General features: G+C 43.4%; 1 protein-coding gene across 2 annotated transcripts in view; it reads left to right on the top strand.

The window, feature by feature from the left end:
* Positions 1 to 19854, top strand: part of TMEM260 (transmembrane protein 260) — a 40618-nt gene that overhangs the window by 3078 nt on the left and 17686 nt on the right. The window contains exons 2-3 of one of the 2 annotated variants that reach the window (XM_067295128.1): positions 5237 to 5268; positions 6020 to 6171. In XM_067295128.1, the coding sequence (XP_067151229.1) occupies positions 5237 to 5268; positions 6020 to 6171 (184 nt within the window). The remainder of the gene's footprint in view (positions 1 to 5236; positions 5269 to 6019; positions 6172 to 19854) is intronic. The other variant, XM_067295129.1, reaches the window with a different exon arrangement.

Genomic DNA, 19854 nt, shown 5'->3' with positions numbered 1-19854 from the left:
CGTTCTTTGCTTAGTGTGAATTATCCCACTAGATACAGTCAGTAGCCAAACGACAAAAGCCGCACAGAACCAGCCAAACAGGGTTTGGTCCATTTTCCTTGGGTTATTGCATCCATTTTATCCCCTTTTTTGGGTTGGGGAGAGGGAAGAATTGCTTTTACCCTAATTTCCTAAGGCATCAAGGCACCTCCCAGCACAGCATGTGTGTGTACAGAAATGCACATACAGTATGCATCAGTCCTCTGTTAATAACTTCTGACAGAGGTATCAAAGTTACTGAATACTTGCCTCCTGAAAACAGGGGACTGTTTTCCCTGTTTTTGTTTTCCCCCTCCTTTGTTTTAGAGAGAGACCCTGTTAGTGGCCAGATTGAGGGACAAGCCTGCTAGTTCACATTTTAATAGGATTCAAGAAATCCACGTCACTGTATTACGTAAGAGGAGTCACTTGTTGCCTCTAAGCCCAATCTTTTGCTAGGTGTCTGTATAGACATCGCCCCGGGTGCTGGCTGCTGCCTCTCCAAAGTGGGTTAAAAAAGCTCTACTCCGTTCAGCCAAACAAGGTAGCTGGGAGGGGAGATAGTCTGCACCTTTCGGGGAGCTTCTTGGTGCACCCCTGTCTTCAAGCTTTGGACTGACCGTGCTGGGAAGGTGCTGAAATTGTGAATCACTCGTCATGGCCTCATACCTTGGTTTGGATGCTGGACATGATGCAGGTGGGAAGTGGCTCAGATATGAAGACAGCAAAGGCTGTGGAGGAGCAGCCATCAGAGGTGGTCCTGAAAAGCGAATTTGGCAAAGGCAAGTTGTGTTGATGGTTAACCATCAGCTGGTGTCTTTGATATGCTTGTAGAGGAATTAGAAAGGGACTTTTGAAATTAGGCTCTGGTTGAGGTGAGATGTAAGACAGAGGGGTAGCGCTTCCATGTGTTTTGTGTCGGTTGGTGTCGGAGATGCAGAAGTGCCCATGGGTACTAGTGAGGACACCCCACCAATGTGGAGATGTTGCCTGAGATGTTCTCTGCAGAATATCCCCTGGCTGGTCTGGTCCTGCTTGTGCCTCATGGCCTCACATCCCTTGTTTTTTTGGATTTTCTTCCAAGTCTCTGCTACCTGAATTGCTTGTGTTTACTGGAGCTTCACCAAGACAGGCTTGTCCCAGCTGTTTTCTCTTTCTCCTTGTGCTTGTCCCAGCCCGCTGTCCCAGAGGAGCACCGAGGTATTTCAGTTGTGGTTTGGAAAGTGTCAGGCCTGCTGTGTACGTGGTGCACAGCCCAGTCTGTGTGTGCTGGGGACAACTGGGTTTTCAGAGTCCGGCGGCACTTGGTGGAAGTGAGTTGGGGGTTGCAGCAGGATTATAGTTCCTCCTCAGGAGGAAGATGACCAACTTTAATGGAAAAATAGATTTCTGTAGAGCCAGATTTGAAAATCAATGTAGATGTTCTTCTGAACCCTCCAAAACCAGGATATGTCCTGGCAAAAACTGAAATGACCTCAGAGAACACAATTCAGTATATTTTCAAGGTCTTCAGCCAAGCTGTTCTCACTCCCTGGTGCACGTAAAGATACTTGCCTGGGTCCCAGAAGCTGCCGTGCCATCTTGTTGTGATAAGACTTTTGGGGTTGTTCACCTCATTGCTCACAGACTCAATAGCCCACGTGTAGCACCATGGTAATTCAACCATATCACCTCCTGTTGGTGAGCCAGCCTGGTTGGAGGTAGCGGAAAGGTCTCTGCGCAGCATTGCCCGGGGCACTTAACTTGCCTATGCTTGGGCGTATATCTGAAAGTTACTCCATCAAAATCACCAAAGATATTTGTGTGAGTAAAGAGGTGCTTAAGGATTTGCTGTATCTGCTTTCAGGCACAGAGCCTGTTATTTTTTTAAGCTCTCTGTATATTTTTGTTTCTGAAGTTTGCAGTAATCCAAAAATGTAAAAGGCAATAGATATTTTCATTGGCAGCTTTCACATGTTACTTAGTGTTATAATAAAGAAATGAGAGAATGAATTTCAGAGCTAATTTGAAAACATCCACACATGTTAAAACAGCTTAAAAAGGGATCAAATAAACTCAAGTTCAAAAAAAAAAATTCTTTCTGATGTTTCAGACGTCAGCTCCCAGCCTTGCTGGGGATAAGTCCGTTTTCAGCCATGTTAGGCCTGCTGCCTGAACACCTTTTTTTGGGGAATCAAGTTGGACAGTCAGAAATGTATTTACACAAGGATTGCGCAGAGATAAACTCTTCAATTTGAGTCTGTGTCTGAAGACACCCCGGATTGTTTTCTTTCACGGGAGGTATATTGAAATCAATTTTTGACAAAACGTTGATGCTGCGTTCTTCCAGCGTAAGTTTTGTTGTGTGATATAATGCTCAGCACTTAAATAGCCTGTATAAAGTTTCTAGGGAAAGAGGCTAAGCAGCTGTTGATTTACCCAAGGGGACAGGAGGGTGCAAAAGCAGAGTCCCGATAGCGCCCCAGCTCCCTGTCCTGGGTAGAGACCTGTAGAGCCTCCGTCTCTGCTAACCCGAGGGCTGGGCCAGCCCTTTTCCTTCCACGTTACACACTCCCTTTCGTTTGTCCGGTGGAAGACGATGGGCCTGCAGCCTGGGAAGTGATTTAGGAGGTTTTGTTATTTCTTTCCTTAATTCTTCCTGGGCAAAGCTGGGCTGTTTTGCTTTCAAAGCCTGGCAATGGCACGCACGGGGCACCTCTTTTTTTTTTCTCCCCAGCTTTCTGGTTGGTTTGTGTGTGCATCTCTTTGATGTTGTTCTTGCCCATGGTATGGATCGATATCATAGCAGTATGTATTAACCTGATAGGGCATAATCTTTCGAGTCAGTACTAGGCATTTTAGACTCACATATTTCTCTGTCCAAGAAGGACTTAGCTGAGTCCGTGGCCGTGTCTCGCACATGAGACTGTGGTGCCCTGGCTGGGCCGGGGGGAAACGTTGCCGGAGCCCCGAGCCCGTCTTTACCTGCTGTTCATCTGACGCTTTGGGCTCTGGGTAATTCACCTTGCTTAGCAACTGCACAGAAGAGCAGTTGCCAGCACGCTGGGAAAGTCCCTGGAAGCCTAATTTAGGGTTTCCGTTATTAGCGTGACCTTTTGCTGCCTGCAGGGTAATTAGCCGTTCGGCTCCCGGTAGCTCCACCTGCCCGAGCGCGATGCCTTGCAGGTATTTGCATCTTCCTGACAACGAACCCGAGGGTATTTGCTAGGATAAACCGAGGATGCACCAGGAAGACGGTAGGCACGTTCCCAAAGCCTGCCTTGCCGCCGTCCCAAGGCGCGGGCTGGGATTATGGCGTTCCCCAAATGGCGAACTTCGGGGCTTGCGCTGCGCTTTTCACAGTGCCCCGGCTTTGTTACGGAGCACAGACCTCCGAGGAGCCGCTGCGTGCCGGGGTCCCTCGTCCCTCGCTGGCAACGCAGACGCCCCCGAGTCCCTGCGGGGACACAGCGGCTCTCGAAGGAGCAGAGGGGAAACTGCGGTGCCTGCGAAATCAGGAGCAAAACTCGCCTCGGCGTCGTCGGGGCCGGGACTTCCAGCCCCACGTGCTGCTTTTAGCATGCGTGGAAGAGGTTAAACCTGGCTCCGTTAAGCGAGGTGAAGCGTATGTCCTCAGGAGAGTGCTCTGGGCAGGGGAAAATGCCGAGTGCCTCCGAGTTGTTCCTGCCTGCGCGGAATTGAGCTGCGCGTCCTCCTGGCTTCGCGGTGCTTTGGAAATGTCGGAACTGCTGCGAAGTAAACGAGCAAACTTGGGACGGACTCATTTCCAGTTGCATCGACTATTTTTTTGGCAAACTTGCAATAGGTTGAAACTTTCTTAAGGTAGAATAGCAATAAAAATAACCAGTGTTTGCAAGCACAGTAAAACCCACGTCTGAAAGGCTTTTATGCAGAAAGCCCAAGGGCTGTCCCTTGGGCTTCTCGCGTGCTCTAGATGATAGCTGTAATTGTACAGCAGTAACGAACAGCAATTATAGGTTGACCTGCATCTTCCTTTTAAAATATGTTGCTTACCGTAACTGCCAAGATTTAAAGTTAACCGTGCCATTTTTATGATCGTTAGCCCTTATGTTGGATGGTAATGAAGTAATAACGTGCAGAAATAAAATGCTGTTTATTTACCATTTAAAGCAACGATGCCCTTTGTTCTGTGTCTTTACTGTGTAATGATGGGGCAAAGATACCTCAGCCTCGGCACTCCAGAAATTAGCAATAACTAGGCTGTGCGGTAGAAAGATTGGATCGCTCAATTTGAGGGGGAGAAGTAAAAGAAAGGGTGGGGGGGACTCTCTTCTAGCATGGCAGAGGTAGCAAATGCTGCAAGGTGTCTCAGATCCTTTCTGTTCTGGGTAGTGACCGAATACCAGCCATAATTTTTAATTTAGTCGCTCCTTTGTTGTGCCCATCATCCTTTAATATATTTGTGCGTATTGAATATATTTTATATAGGCAGTTCAGTAGCATTGCAAAATGCTTCAATGTAAAGTGCTCTAAAAATGCCAAGTATTATGCTAACAGGAATCTTTTTGTGGCAGTTATTCATCCTGGCATAAAATACAAATGAAATGCAAAATCTAAATGGTATTACATAATGAGAACAGCATTTGAATGTAGTATCCGCTGCCAGGTAAAGGAGTTACTTTTGAAGCAGATGTTGCAAGAATTCCTCTTGCATCGGGGAATAGCTACGTTCCCAGATACATGGTTGTACATTTGCATGCACAATGATTATTTTTACCCTGTTTAAAAATATAAAGCCGTGTTTTTTAATGAGACACAACCAGGTTGTTAAGAGACAATGCAGTGTAAGCTCTCCCGGCTCTAATGCTTGAAAGTTATTGAATCAAGCATTCTGGGTTTTAAATTAAAAATACACACACACAAACATGCGTGCGCACGCACACACACACACACACACACACAGAGGCAATAACGCCTGTAACTGGACTGTTTCAGCCCATTCTTTAACAGAGCTTACCTATACCTTCACTTATCTGTTCGTAAAAGTCTTGTGAAAACATACAAAAGATATTTTGTGCAATGACATCAGAGGGAGAAAATATTCTTAGAAAATTTCATGCTGTTAAATCTCTACAGATTTACAGTTTTATCCAGTCAAATTAATGCAAAACCCCAATGCAAGCATTTGGATTTTGAAAACTTTGGAGGAGTGTCATTTCCTAATAGTAATTATTGGTTTTACATTATTTTTTCACAGGGGAGCTGATCACAGCCGCATATGAGCTTGGAGTAAGTATTAGTTTTATTGTTTAATCAATGCTCTCATTAACAGTTTTAGGAATTAAGGAAGTTTAATTAAGCATGGAGTAAAGTAGATTAATTTATTTTCAAACCACAGTTTTTACTAACTTATAAGTACAGCATGCGACAATTTACTTCAAGTTTTAAATCCAATTAAACTAAATTATAAAGCAAAGGCTTTACTGTATATACAGTAGCTGGCTTATTATCAACCCAAATTTTGTATAAGCTGGGGAGAATAAAATAAATCGGGTTAACAATTTTAATAAGTTTTATTATTTAATAAACTTTATTGTGGTGCATGATCCCTTTAGGCAAGACCTTAGGACTGACAGCGTGGTGGTAATCCGATAGCAGTGTGGTCTTTCAACTTGCTAACCAATAAAATAGTTCAGAATCTGCTTTTTAAAAACAGCCTTTTGAATGACCCTAATATACTGTGAACCCAAACAACAAGCAGTTTAAGGACCGATAATGAAACGTGTCACCTCTTTTCTCAGCGATTCATTATTACGGGCGATGTGTGTAGCCAAATCCACTAAAGAAAATATTTGCTAAGTTAAAATTGGCACCAAACGATTGTTGCAGCAAAGCCGCTGCTCAAAGACCCCCGTTACCGGCGCTAGACCCCGGCGCGCGGGAGCAAGCTAATAGGAGAGCTCGCTCCGGGCTCCGGCGCCGTCGGCGTTTGCTTGCGGCTGTACGGCGACTTTACGAGCGCGTATCGATCTGTCCGTAGGTCGCCCACCCTCCCGGCTACCCTTTGTTCACGCTGCTGGCCAAACTGGTAATTGGGCTCTTCCCCTTCGGGTCCGCTGCGTACCGAGTAAATCTGCTCTGCGGCTTGTTGGGAGCAGCTGCAGCGTCTTTGCTTTTTTGCACAGTTTTCAGGTAAAGTCATTGTCGGTGTTTTCTTCTTGTCATGATTCTGCTACGGCGCTTGGGGCATTTCTTAGAGCACCCTCTGTTCCCCCTCCGGCCTCTTAACTCGTGTTTTCCCCCTATGTTTCGAGCTGTAATTAGTTCCTCTGATTAAACTAACAGTAGTTTAATCTGAATTTGACCTTCTTTCCTGCACAAAAGGTTTTATCCTTTTTTTAATAATTATAATAACAATAATAAAAAGCGCACCCTTTGCCTTACAAAGACGTGACAGGTTGTTCGGTCTCATTATCACAACTCACTGATCAGTTTAACTAACCAGAACTAATGAAGTTTGTCATTATATAAAGATGCAGATGGTCTGTTTAAATTAACAAGATGAGCTTCACCTATCGGCAAACCGTGAACTTAATTTAATTGCTCCTCTTCGAGGGGGCGGATGGGCAGTTGCCTGCCCGTGGTACCTGCTCTCTTCGCCTCCCCTTGCAATTTCCCTGCTTGCCAGTGCTGCAGCAAAAATCAGCCTGCGACCAAATACTTGCAGACAGGGCGATATGAACAGCACAGATCAATATTGGCCGCTTCCACCTATATCGCTGGGTTGCGGCTTTTCCCCCGGCGTAGGTGTGCGCTTCTGCGGGAGACCTGCCGGAACCCATCCGTTTTATCCAGACCTCTAACCCTGCAAAAAAGGAAACAATCAGAGTTGCACGTGGTTTGGGATTTTGTTAACCCTCGTTGTCTTTGATGTGGAAGTTTCTTCTGCTCTTAACCTTAGCCTGACCCATATTTGAGAGGATTATCGCAACCGATACAAACAATTTCTAATGTGCTTTTACAGGGAAAATAGGGCACGTTGCTAGACTGAAAACGTTAGTGAAATCTGAAATTATATCAGAATTGTTGGGTCTTTGAACGGAGGGACAAAATGTGGCGCTTTATAACTGAGATTATTTTGTCAAAGCAGTTTTCTTCAACCAGTTGGTAGAGCTACTTTACCCCTCGGGTAAAGCTTCCCTGGGACCGTGTGCAACCTAGAAATAAAAGCAGGAATAAACAATGGGCCAGATCCTGTTCAGCCCGAGAGCCCTGACCTCTCCTAAACTTCTGGGGAGTGAGAAATGCCCAAGGCTCCACAGGATTTGTCTGTCCCGACGATCTTCCCCTATTAAAGAGGAATTGCTGTTTGACTGTGTAACATCATGCACGTAACAGTGGATCTTAATGCCTGTTTTGTACTGAACTCCAAAGCGTGTATGCAAACATCCTGAAATTGCTTGAGCAATTCCTAAATATTTTTACAGACTAATGCATTTAAAGCAATTGCTTTTACTGTTTGATATGTGTAATTAAGTCAGTGTCTTTTAACTTAGTATTCTGTATACTAAAGCATATTTTGGAGTATTGGAAGTAGTGTTGCCCTCTCATGTCCACTGCCAACTGCAGTGTCAGAGCACAATTTATTTTGATTATATTAAAAACTCCCAAAAGGAGTTGTTAAATGTTTGTGAGTACTGGGTTTTGAATTTTTTCTTTAGTTGTAGTTATTCTTACACTTACAGTTGTTGTGAAGGTCTGTCCAGATTTTTAGTTTTAACTCAAACGTGACAATTCCTTACATGCACATTTTGTGTATATGAAATCATGTGAAATTCTTCTTAGCTTTAGAGAAACTGGAAGAAGTGCAATAGGAAAATGACAAGCTAAGTTTGGGAATTTTTTACACCTCTAGAGGTTTATGTTTTTTTGTTGTTTAACTGGATTTGGAAGATAAAGGTTCTGTCAAATTTAAAATGTGCGTGAAAGAATAGAAAACATAGAAATGAGAGATGATAGAGACTATTAAGACTTACAAAAATAATTTCATAGATATAATGCACTGACTGAGTCGATTATTAAGACTAGCAGTGATTGATTTTTTTTTAAATGAATTGTAAGGTATTATGGGTCAGTTATATTTACAAATTACGACGCCATGCTTTTCCTTTTAAACACCTTAAAATTGTTTTTTTTTTAAAGGAAGTCATTTAGCAAAAAAGCTTTTTCTTTCTTTTGCTCTGTACTTTAAAAAAATCTTTCTGGAAGTATTTGCTTATTGGCATCGCGGGCTTGAAAGCCTGCAATATTAGACGGCACCGTGTTTTGTTTTTAACCAGCATTCCAGAGCCTCGCAGAGGATCTCCACCAGCCTATCCCACCCGTCCGTATTTTTTGCCTCTTAATTAAAATTTAGCGGACGAAGCGACCCCCCGAAAGCCCTGCGGCGCCCGAGGTAAAAATAAGCGACGGCTCGTTCCGCCCTGAGCGAGCTGGCAGCGTTAGTATGAAAATACGTCGGTGTTAGGAGCACACGTAGTGGGTGAAGTCCCGCTCGCGCGGGAGCGGCGCGGTTCGAGCGGCCGATCGCTCGCTCCCGTGCCGAACAAAAGGCGCCCTTCGGAAGGAGGAGGCCATCTCTATGGCGATGGGACTCGCGGCGCCCCATCGATCGGGTGGAAGAAGACATTATACCATGTCAGCTGGGCTGTTACGATTCCATTTGGCGCGTGACCCGCACTTAACCTCGAACACCTTTCTTCTGGCAGCGCACACCCGCCGGCCGGGCGCGTTTGCTGTTTGCCGTCACCGCCCGGCAGGGGAGCAGGGGGGTCGGTGCGTTTTCCAGCCCGTGCATACAGTAAATATATATTCCTTGGGCGGATTTAGCCTTTTGTCGGGCGTTTGTTTAAGAGCCGTTTCCCAAGTTTATTCATCCACGGGCCGGGACAATTTGTTTTGCTGCGTAACGAGGGAGTTTTGATTCCCTCGATAGCGGCGTTTGTGCCGCTCTAGGGGGACGTTGCAGCGCGTGCGGGATTAGGATCGACTTGCGTTCAGTACGTTCATGCTTTAAACAGATCCCTCCTCTCCCAGGTAATCGGTTGCAGGATGCTCTGTGTAGTCACTGCTGGGATCGATGGAAAGAAACCCCTGCCCCCTTTTTTTTTAAAACACGGATTTTGCATCTTAAAGTTCTGTTGAACCGTGTTCATGCAAAAAGCTCTTTTGTCAGTAATCCAGACCATCACTGAATAAGCATTTTACTCTGTTGAATTAGTTGTCAAATATGTTTTTCCCCTCCACGCAGTCTTAATAAATTGCTTGTAATTATCGTAAAATGGCATTCACGAAGAGTTTTCTTAGACTGCTTATAACTGATGCAAATAATTCATCTTTGCTTTGGAAGACAGAGGAACTGCATTATGTTTTTAGGATGCAGAGAGTGCGACTATATGATTGTGTCTTTAAACAAATATTTATTTGTTGTAGTGTGGGAGGCAAAGCATAGCAAGTTTACAAAGTAAACCAATTATGTTCTTATAATATGATTGCCAAAGTTCTGCACAGATGATGCATTCTTTGCATTTTCTGTTGCAAAGAGAAATTGTATGCTTTTCTTTGCTTTAAGTGCATTTTTTGCCAGGGTATACCTTTCATAGTTTGAGTGTTTTGCTATACGTGCATAGCTAGCTTATTGCAGGTGCAGTAGTATAGCAGAAGGTATCATTTTATAAATACTTTTTGTAAGTTTTTGGCAGCTTTATTTTGAGTGTGTTGTGCACGGACTATTGAAGGGGCAAGATATGCATTAAATCGAGCAGTTCACATCTCTTCAGCTGGTGCTCTAGGTATTGTGTCAAGTTTTAGACTAATAGATATATATGGTTGTTCCCCCCACACCAATGTGCTGTGCAGGAAACTGTGGATGTAGATGGAAACTGGAGCCAAGTTTTCTCCCACTCGTAACAAAAAGGAGTGGTAGTAACATTTTATAATGAAATCATCGAGGTGTTTTGGAAGTGGCACTTCAATATATTGACTGATCTTTACTGCTCCAGTTATTTATGTCCTCGAGCTCTGTGGGGAAGAGTCCCTGTGAATCAAGCGTGCTGGAGCGTTAGGAAGATCTGCTACCTGGGTTGCACTCTCGAGAGCAAGCTCATGGTTCAAGGCAGGAGGCAGCGGAGGCAAAACCGAGCGTGAAGGTTGTGATTCGCTGGCCATCAGAATGTGTTGCTTCCATAAAACAACCCGGTGCTGGAAAAAGTTGTCTGTTCTGTGTGGCTGGTGAGGAAATGCTCCACGTCCCTCAGATGTACAGGTATGCAGTAGCAAAAGTAGTCACTGAACAGTTGACTTTTTCTTTTTGCAAGTCTGAAGAAGACTAGGTGTAAGAAAGAAGTGTTCCTGGCTTGTATGTTGAAGCAAAAGCACAGAAACTAAGCAGTTGCACATAGCGCAGGGAGCTAATGGTTAATTTAACACGTTGTCCCCACAGCGCAGTGAGCTGATGAAATTACACTTTAGAGTGCTTTACACGTTCGTGTTCTGATTCCGATGCTTTTCAGACAGATCAACTCAAGAGGATCTTTGCTGTGGGTAATGTAGGGATTTGGGGCAATTTTAAATGTTCCAAGAGCTAGATTACGGAAACGAGTGTTATGACTCCAAGGCAAGGGAGGAATACGTTACCCCAAGTGGAGAATATATTCTTTTCGATTGTTACACACTTGACCATTGCTCCGTTTGGCAAAGAACAGCAAATTAAAATACTGTGCTTTAGAGAGTAAGGAATCTTCTTATAGAGCATATTTGGATTTTCGAGATTACAGATTATTTTAGATTATTGCCATTGTAGCACAGTATGAAGATCTTCACAGTTTCAAAAGCAGCTATGCATAAGTAACAAGTAGTTACTAAGTTTTAGGAGGAAAAGAAGAATGGAAGGTACTCAAGCATTAATTTTCTTTTAGAAGAATATCTACTGTGACCTCTGGCTAATTGATCATATATATATATTTTCTCATACTCGTAATAAAATGGCATTGAGTTCAGTCTGTTTAAAGACATTAACAAATCTGTTCATTTGCATTTTTCTATAAAGTAGGCACATTAGGCTGAAATAGCTGTGCTTCATTTTGAAGAAAAAAAGCAGGGCAAAAACTCCTTTTTTTTTTTTAAAGACTGAAGAGTCTTTTCTGACAGCTAGTCAGAGTTAGAATTAGTTCAAGGAAATGTTAATAATGCACTGCCTGGCTTAATCCCTTTGATATCACCAGGTATCCTCCTGTTCATGGGTTAATTGCTTTAAAAGCGAAGGCAATATTCTGAGCGGTGGGCCGCTTCACCTTTTCACAGCTGTTACCATTGAGTGACAACTAAATCCCATGTGTAAGATGAGGAAGAGCTCAATCTCCAATTGGGAGAAAATTTATGTAAACCGCAATCCCTTCAGAATGTGCGGAAGTCATAGACTTTCTTGATTTACTCTGCTTTTCCCAGAAAGCTCTATTGTTCCCTTTCCTAAGTCCCATCAACCCTTTGTAGCGGAATATCACAGCGGCAGCAGATAGCTTGAAATATATAAATGCTATCATAGCTCTGATTAATAGCAGTGCTTATGAGTCAAGTCTGATAACGGAGCAGCTCTCCACTCAATTTCAGATACTGCTAATGGAATCTGTCTTCTCCAATTGTAATATGAGAAGGCCTAATTTGCTATGGAGCTTGGAGCTGTCACCGGTAGGGGATTGCGGGGTCAGATGGGAGCTGCCAGGTTTTTGCCCTGCAGCTTGTATCTCTCACTTTGAATAGCGCAGCCCCCTGCCTGCCAGTTAGCTGATAGGCCGCCGTGGGGTTTATGCCACTCCGTACAATAGCAGAGGGCTGCACAGGCTGACTTTATAATTGTGAAGCGAGCTCATTTTTCCACAGCTACTGTGCTGCATAATTTCTAATAAGTGGTTTTAACAAATGTCAGATTATGAAAAGTTTCTTCAATTACCAAAAAAAAAAAAAAAAAAAAACACCCCAACTTATAAAACATTGGAATTGCTAAAGCCGGTTCCTGCGGAGTTTTTGCCGCTGGAAGCAGGCACCGTTTGTTATGGTCGCCGTGATAAACGCCTACCTGCTTTCTAAAGGTTTTTTTTATTGTTAGTTTATGAATCAAATAATGTATCCTAACTACTGTACCTTTGCCGTTTACAAAGATGGGGAAAAAGAAGTTCGCTCGCTTTTTTAGTGGCTGAAAGTATAGTTTTTATAATTTGCCTCGTTGGAGAGGTGATAGTACAGAGAGTTTTTTAAGTGCTCAGCTGTATATGCATTTTATTAAACTTAGTGCTACTCATGAACTGCTCTAGTATAGCATGGTGTTGCATTTTTAATTTCCCAACTTTCTCGGAAAGTTGCCGTTGCAGACAGCGTGCTTCAGAGGCCCTTGTTGCGACGGGCCCTGGCAGCAGGAGAAGTTGAGCATCAGCCGGTGCCTCCGTGTCGGCTTGCTCTGCGAGGACATGCATGGAGCCAGGCACAGGCGCTCTGCATGGGCCTCCATCCGTCTGCCCCAACACCGGGTACATAGCTGTAGGCGTGGGGTTCCTGCAGTGGTGTTTTTCTTGGGGGTCTCCCAGTCCCCCCAGTTGCAGGGCTGGTGCCAACGGTGGTGCCATTAGTCTCATCCTTGCTAAAATAGTCTGTTGGAAACCACTCGTGTCAGGTCACCCTTAACGTCGCTGTAAATCCCGTTTACCATGGCGTATTGATACAACTGGGTTACATGCACTAATTTCAGGCTCAGCGCGTTCATGACAAGGTTTAGGATTTAATATTGCAACAGCTGCTTGGAGGCCGCAGCCTTGCCGCAAAGGTGGCGGGTTGCTCTGCCCATGGACGCCATTAGGAGAGGGCAGAAGGGCTCATGATGAAGAGCTTCGTTTTGGATGAGGTGAAGACCCATCGAGGTCCAGTTCTGCAGTCCCAGGTTGTCCCGCTTTTCAAAGGCCTCCTTTGGAGACAAGCTGAGCTAAGGGCTTATTCCAGAATCCAAACTCCTCTCGATTTGGGCAGAGAGGGGAAAATCCTGAGTGAAGCCATTCAGTCCTGAGAGCTTCTGCTCATGGTGTGCAGGATACCTCTTGCACAAACTGATGACATTCGCGGGCCCATATTTACCAAGGGGACAGGCAGAGACTTGATTTCAGGAATAAAGAGCCATGGTAGTTGTGTCCTTACTGGAAACTTCAGTCAAGCCCAGGGTTGCCGGGACATATGTGAGAGCATTGCTCTGCAGGGCCAAACTCCTCACTAGCTAAATACTCATTCTCCAATTCTGACTGTGCGCTTTTCAGCTTGGGTGTTGCTATAAGAAGAAGGAGGGTAAGTAGGTGGCTCTGGTCCTTGGCTGCATGTAAGGGTGTATCACGCAGAAGAGACCTTTGAGTCCCGTAGAGGGTGGGAAGGAAGCGCTGAGGGCCACTCTCCTACCTCCGCAGAGCTGTCGCTGGTCTGCTGGAATTGCTGAAGTTGTGTGATGTAAAAGTCCCCTTTTGAAGTGTGCAACTGCAGTCAGTTATGACAAAAGTGCCCATTTCTGTGCTCCTGCTCATTTGCTTGGTTTTTATTACCTTCTTTTCTTCTCCGTGTAGCACTGAAGGCTCATCCCGGGATCGGAGAACCAAGCCGTGCTCTTTTCTCCTTCCTCGTGTAGCGTCGGGAGCAGGTTCTGCAGGCAGGACTTAAGTGGCTATTCAAGTGAAGATCCTTGAGGAAGAATAGAAGCTAGTTTGCTATTCCCTGTAGTACCTGCGGAGGCTCTTCAGTGCTGAGAGCGGGAGAAATCGGCTTTTGTCCATTGAGTGGTTGTGACTAAGAGACTGTGTGGAAGAGGCATGCAAACCAAGAGGGCTTGGGTTTTTTGGATAATTATTATTGGTTTGGTCCTAACTTCATGTTTGATATTTTTTTTTACTTGTTTTTAAATATAATTCTTTTACTTTAGCACCAGTGCACATACACACTTAAAGTAAGTCTGGCAAAAGTTTTGTTGTTGAGTCTTCTAGGTCTCATTCTTTTTTAGCCTAGGACAAAAAAATTTTAATTTTTTTTCATAAATCAAATAAATGAACCCTGTTCTAAGTTAAATTTGAAATATTGAATCTTTAATGCGCTATTATAATCATACCATTAAATAAAATATAATTAAAATGATTGCTATGGAAAAACTAAGTCACAGCAGTGCAGAAGTAGAAGTTGTTGGTGATGACTCTGGAGTCAGAGCCTGTGGAAGTGTTAAGGGAACCATTGGCAGCAGGGTCATCTTCTGCAGGTGCAGAGAGAAACTGAAATGAAAAAAAATCAATCCATTAGTTGATTCAAAGCTGGAGTACTAGTGGAGAGTTTAAAAAGCAGGAGAACTTGTTTCTTCTTCCACTCTGAGTAAAAAACGTGAGACTGAGATCTGCTAGTTTTAAAGCTTTGGGGGAAACAGAGGGCAGAAATAATCAGTTTATTTCAGTAGATACAGATAAGTATTTGCAATGTTTAATACATCAGGTTCAAATATAAAGCATGTTTTGATTAGCTTACTTTTCTTCCTAATGAATTCACTGCACTTAAGATAGTTGTTTTTAACAAAAACATTTTAATTAAATTCCAGTTTCTATCCATATATAGGTTTAGACAAATCACTTAATAACTTTTTGCAAATTTTTAAATAGAAAATGTCAGCCATCATTTTCTAACATAAAGTGAAAATGATGATCAATTATTTAACTTTAATGTTATTTATTACTTAAATTCATATAGATGTACCTGTGGTTTTGGCTAGCAAAAAGGTGTATCAAACTTAGAATAAAGACTAAACTTAAAATTGCAAATTGACGTGTTTCAGTGATTGCCAACAAATAAGAAGCTAGAAATATAAATGCACAGCCATATAAAATACCTAATTTCAATCAGTTTTCTTGCCTGTTGATTTAACTCTTAATAAAAAGCTACAGCTAAAATATTCCAGATTAAAAAAAGTTTTTACTGCCTGCCTCCTTGGAGTTGAGGCCCAGCCACACATTTTTTACTCTTTGGTATCTGAAAAGGAAAACAAAATAATTATATATATCAGTTTTTTCCTTTTATATTTAGGCATGCCATGGGAAAATGTTGCTCACAAAGAACTTTGTAACCTCTTCTTTGATGACTGTTTCTGTCCCTTCTGAGTGTGTTTTAAGACACTAGGAATTTCTGCCCATGTTCAGAAGATTTTATTTAGTTGGTTGATAGGAAGGAACCTTGTCCCCTTTTTGTGTTTTTAAAAGGTACTCCGCATGTTCTGAGCAGGTCTTGCCCAAAACTAGTTATTTTGCAAAACCAAAAGTACAAGCTGTTCCCTTTGGCTTTTCCTCCATGCAAGATAAACAAGCCTGGAAGGCGAGTTTTATTCCAGCTCAGAGCTTCAATTCTTATCAAAGTGGGCCTGACAATGTTAGCTTTAATATCGCCAGGAGACTTTATGAAGACTTGCCCCCTGTTGTGTTGGCTGAAAATCTTTTCTTGTTTCAAAAACCGATTTCTGTGTTGCTGAGGCCATTCCAAAGGCAGTTTATTACTGCCTCTCAATGCTTTCTTCTAGGAGACCCAGGCTTCCTTTCCAAGAGATTTGCTTTACCTACCCCAAGCCCAGAATACCCTCCCAGGTAGACAGAGCCTTATGTGTTTTTTTTCCCCATCTTCTGCTCTTCGTAGCATCCCTCTTCCTTGGAGAGTCACTGGATGGTTGCTTTATGCCTACGCTGTGTTGACAGATGAACACAGGATGGTTATTACAGGCACCATGTCTTAATTGCTAGCAAACACTTGATCTTCTTGTTTCAGTCAGCTGTGTTTTATTATAATAATTGAAAAGATTTGGGGGTAATATGCTGGCTTTGGGTGAGCCCAAAACTACCCTCTTTTTTAGCTATCTTTCCCCACTCCCCAAAAGTGATGGAATAAAGCCCTTCTAGATGTTGCTTTTACATGAGGCCACTGGGGGATCCAGGTGGGAGTTGGTCTTTGTCATGCAAGGTGTTTAAAGAAAAGGTGTTTTCAGAAAAAAGCAACCATTTCCTTCACCTGACCCCAGTGTGTTTACTGCCAAATATAGATGGAGCAGTGTGGGTCTCCAGTCTGGATGGCAGAGGCCTGGGGCTGTATGCTTGTTTCTTGTCCGGCAAGGCTCCACTGTAAAATTATTAGCAATGCTTATGATAGATGCAGTGTTCGTTTCTGGTGTCAGGCTCTTGGCTTTTCTAAGGCGTGCGTCTAAGCACCATGAAAAAATCCCATCTTACATTCCACACAACGCATGAGTTCTTCGCTTTGTTCCTTCCCCTGTCTCAACGTTGGTAACTGAGTTGTTGCTGAGCTTTTGCTGTAGTTACAGGATGTCTCCTTTGCTTCTCATGTTCATCTTGTTGCACTATAACATACTGTGTCTTGACCACTAAAATACTGTCTGTGCCTGTAACTAAAGCAGCCATTTCCTTCTGGCTCCCTGGTGTCCTGCTTCCTCTGTCTGTCCTTACACAACACATTGTTGCTAACATCATCTTCAATTGTGAACAGCACTGTCCTACTTTGCAGAAGCTTTCATCCTGTCCTTCTCTACCAGTTTCAAGCTTCTTGTCCTCAGGTTCCGATCTCTGCCCTGTCTCTTTGATCGTTCCTTTCTTTCATTCTCTATTTCATTCTCATCTTCGTGCCTCTTCCATTCTTTCAGGTCTTTCTGCTGTATGTGACTGAATGCTTGCAAGTATCTTTTCCGCTTAAAAATTGTTCTTTGGTCCAGAATGTTGTCCGTGGCTGATTTGTGTTGTCTCTGTCTGAGTTGCTTTGTCACCTCCTCGGACACTGCCTGGTTTTATGGGGATGAACAGCCTCTTGGCACTAAGGCAACAGTGACACAGTGCAGTGCCACACTGTTTTAGAGAAGGGCTGTCAGATTACACAGGGCAATGGTGTGTGAAGACCGTCTTTTGAATCAAAATGAGCAGTATAACCACATTAGCTCAGCCTCTCAGCAGCTGTGATTTAGTTTAGACCCATCATCATGCTGATATAGCTATATTGCATTCATTTCTGTTGGACGTTCTGGTGCTACTTTGCACCACCAGCTGTTACACTGTGTAGACCTGCTTGATGTTTTTTCTGCCAGGTAGGTCTCACCCTCATCTGAGGATTCCTGTTCTCATCACTTCCTCTTCCCAGAGTATTTCCTTCTGAGTCACTAAACTTTTAAGTCCATCATTTCCATTGCTGGTAGCAAAGTCTGTGAAAAACTCTAGTTTTCATTTAGGTATCCAACTCCTTTTCCCAAAGCTACTATCTTGATGTTCTTCAAGAATGCAACACATTTCAGTTTAATTTTTATCATCCACTGTACTTGTAGGAACTGAGCGCTGCATGCACACAACGTGTTCATGAGTTAAGCTTAGCAGCCTCGCTTTTCCAAGAGTTTCACTTTGTGATAGGAGTTGTGAAAACAGAAAAGAATAATCAAGACTGAACTACACTTGCTTCTGGTAGAGTTACTGGAGAACCTGCCTCATTCCCACTTATTCAAAGTAGTGGTGACTTTTCTCAGGCAAGATGAGCTACTTTCCTTCCTCCAACACAGGTGAGGGGTCTCTGCTAGGGTCTCTGACACCCTGCTTTCCTAGCCAGCTATGATCTGAAGCAATGGCCCTGCTGCCATTTCCTGCTATTTTCTTTTAGGAGTAGGAACCACAACTTGTGTTAATTCCTGAAAACTCCCTCCATCTTTCCCTTTTCTATTGGAGTACTGCATCTTTCTACTGACTGAGAGGAGGAAAGCAAATTCTGAGTTCTCAAGGCCACTTTTTTGGGGGGGCTTGTTTTGGGTTTGGTTTTGGTTGGTTGGTTAGTTGTTGTTGTTTTTTTTTTTTGAATAGCAACAGGCTCTGTTCTGAAGAATTTCTGTCCAAATGCCCAGACCTGTGTTGAACTGTAGGAATGTTTATGCATCAGAAGAGACCTACAGAGTCCATTGCAGTGGTGAAACATTAGTGAGTGGAAGGGAGACATGAGGAAATCCTGAAGGACCATTGGTGTATTAATAGTCACTTTAATGACTGAATTTCTTAGACTCCTTTTCCAGTTCTGGTGGGGCAGACAGATACACCAGTATGAATCAAATCACCAGGGCTGTGTTGGAGTCACCCAGTGCCATCAGATTAAGCCTCGAAGCTGCCTGGATGCTATGGAAAGCACAACTCATCTTCAGCATAGGTGAATTTGTATGGCAAATGTCGATTCACGAACCCCATGTTGGTCTTGCAGCCATCGTGGCTGGAGCAGGCTTGAATAAGAGGGGAGGAATGGGACTAACTGAGGGAATCCATACTGCACATCTTACTGCCCATGACTGCAGACCGGGAGCTTCATGTTTAAACTAGGCCTTGCTACCCTGTGGACTTAGATAAGGATGTAACAGCTCATTTTATAGGCATGTTAGTGTTCACCACGAAGAAATAATCCTATGATCCAATTATTGTGTAGAAAGGTGTGAGTGACAGGACTGAGTTGGAGTGTTCTCTGTGGCAGGGTCAGGAACGGTCAGTCCAGCACACCCAGGCTTTTTAGCTGGCAACAGAAGATATTTCAAAGTTTGTCTGATTTTTTTTTTTTTGGAAAAGGTTCTGTATCCCCTTTCTTCAAAAGCTGATAGGATCCTTTGCAGGATCAGATTTGGTCTAAAACAGTTTTGGTCTAAAACAGTTGCACCTGGTGTCATTTGGGAATTTTCAAGCTTTTTTCTTCCCGTTGATCTACAAGATCCCTTCCTACAGTCTTGATGCTGAAGCACTGTGTCACCCTATTTCCTCGCTCTGTCACCAGGACTTCTGACTAATGCCCCTACAACGTCTTGATCTGCTCCGTCTACAAATAAAAAGTCACATATAGGCCTGTTTTTATTTATGACCCTATTTTACACTTAAAGTATCCTGTGCAGATTAAACTTGGTGTCAGCAACCCATAGCAGAGTTGTCTGCAAACATTAGGAGCAAAAAGCTGGGAACTTTCAAATCGAGGGAAACATCTCTGGGAGCCAAGTGGTTCCCAGTTACTTGCTCCCACTGGATTGTGAGTTTGGGGACTGGGAGCTGCTGCCTGTCAGAGAGACAACATACCCCTCATATAGTGATTGTCAGCATCATTTTGTGCCTTTGAAAAGGGAGCATTGCCCTGCTGTCATCTAGGTTTAGCCTTCAGGACTACAGGCACTGTAGCAAAGTCAAGCCTAATTCTGGGGAACTGGGCTATAAGTGGGGATGGTTCTTCAGTCAGCTGCATGTCTGGAAGAAATTGGAGTTGCTTGGGTACTACCGGAAGCAGGATTTGTTTATTTTAGTCCTCCTTGTGTACAACAACATCCTGCTGTGCTTTCTCAGGTCCTTTTTTGGCACCCATCCTGGGTTGCATGGTGATGCAGTATATTCTTTAACCGTCTTTGGATCTTTTCTGACAAGTCCCAGAGGGTAGGAGAGGTTGAGAATTGTTCTTCAGTGCAATAGTTTTGTGAATGATTTAAACTTTGCATTTAGGTTTCATTCCTGTCAGCAAATAATATCTGCTTGGATTTGGGTTGGACTTGAATATCTGAGAGTTGGTTACTTTTTGTCCAGTGTTAATCAACTGCCTTGCTTCTCACCCTCCAGCTATGTCTTGCAGCTGCACATCTGAAAACACTTTTCAAAGGAGGTTAATAAAAAAAAAAAAAAAAGTTAGTCCTGTTTTGTGGAAGGAGATAACTGGGGCAACAGCAATGGAGTGGCTAACCCCAGGCCACCCAACGTCTCAAGTGGCAGAATGGGG

Source organism: Apteryx mantelli, chromosome 4, assembly GCF_036417845.1.
Source record: "Apteryx mantelli isolate bAptMan1 chromosome 4, bAptMan1.hap1, whole genome shotgun sequence".
NCBI classification, from domain to species: domain Eukaryota; kingdom Metazoa; phylum Chordata; class Aves; order Apterygiformes; family Apterygidae; genus Apteryx; species Apteryx mantelli.
Note: the sequence above shows the minus strand (reverse complement) of the source record. Positions and strands in the feature narration are given on the sequence as shown.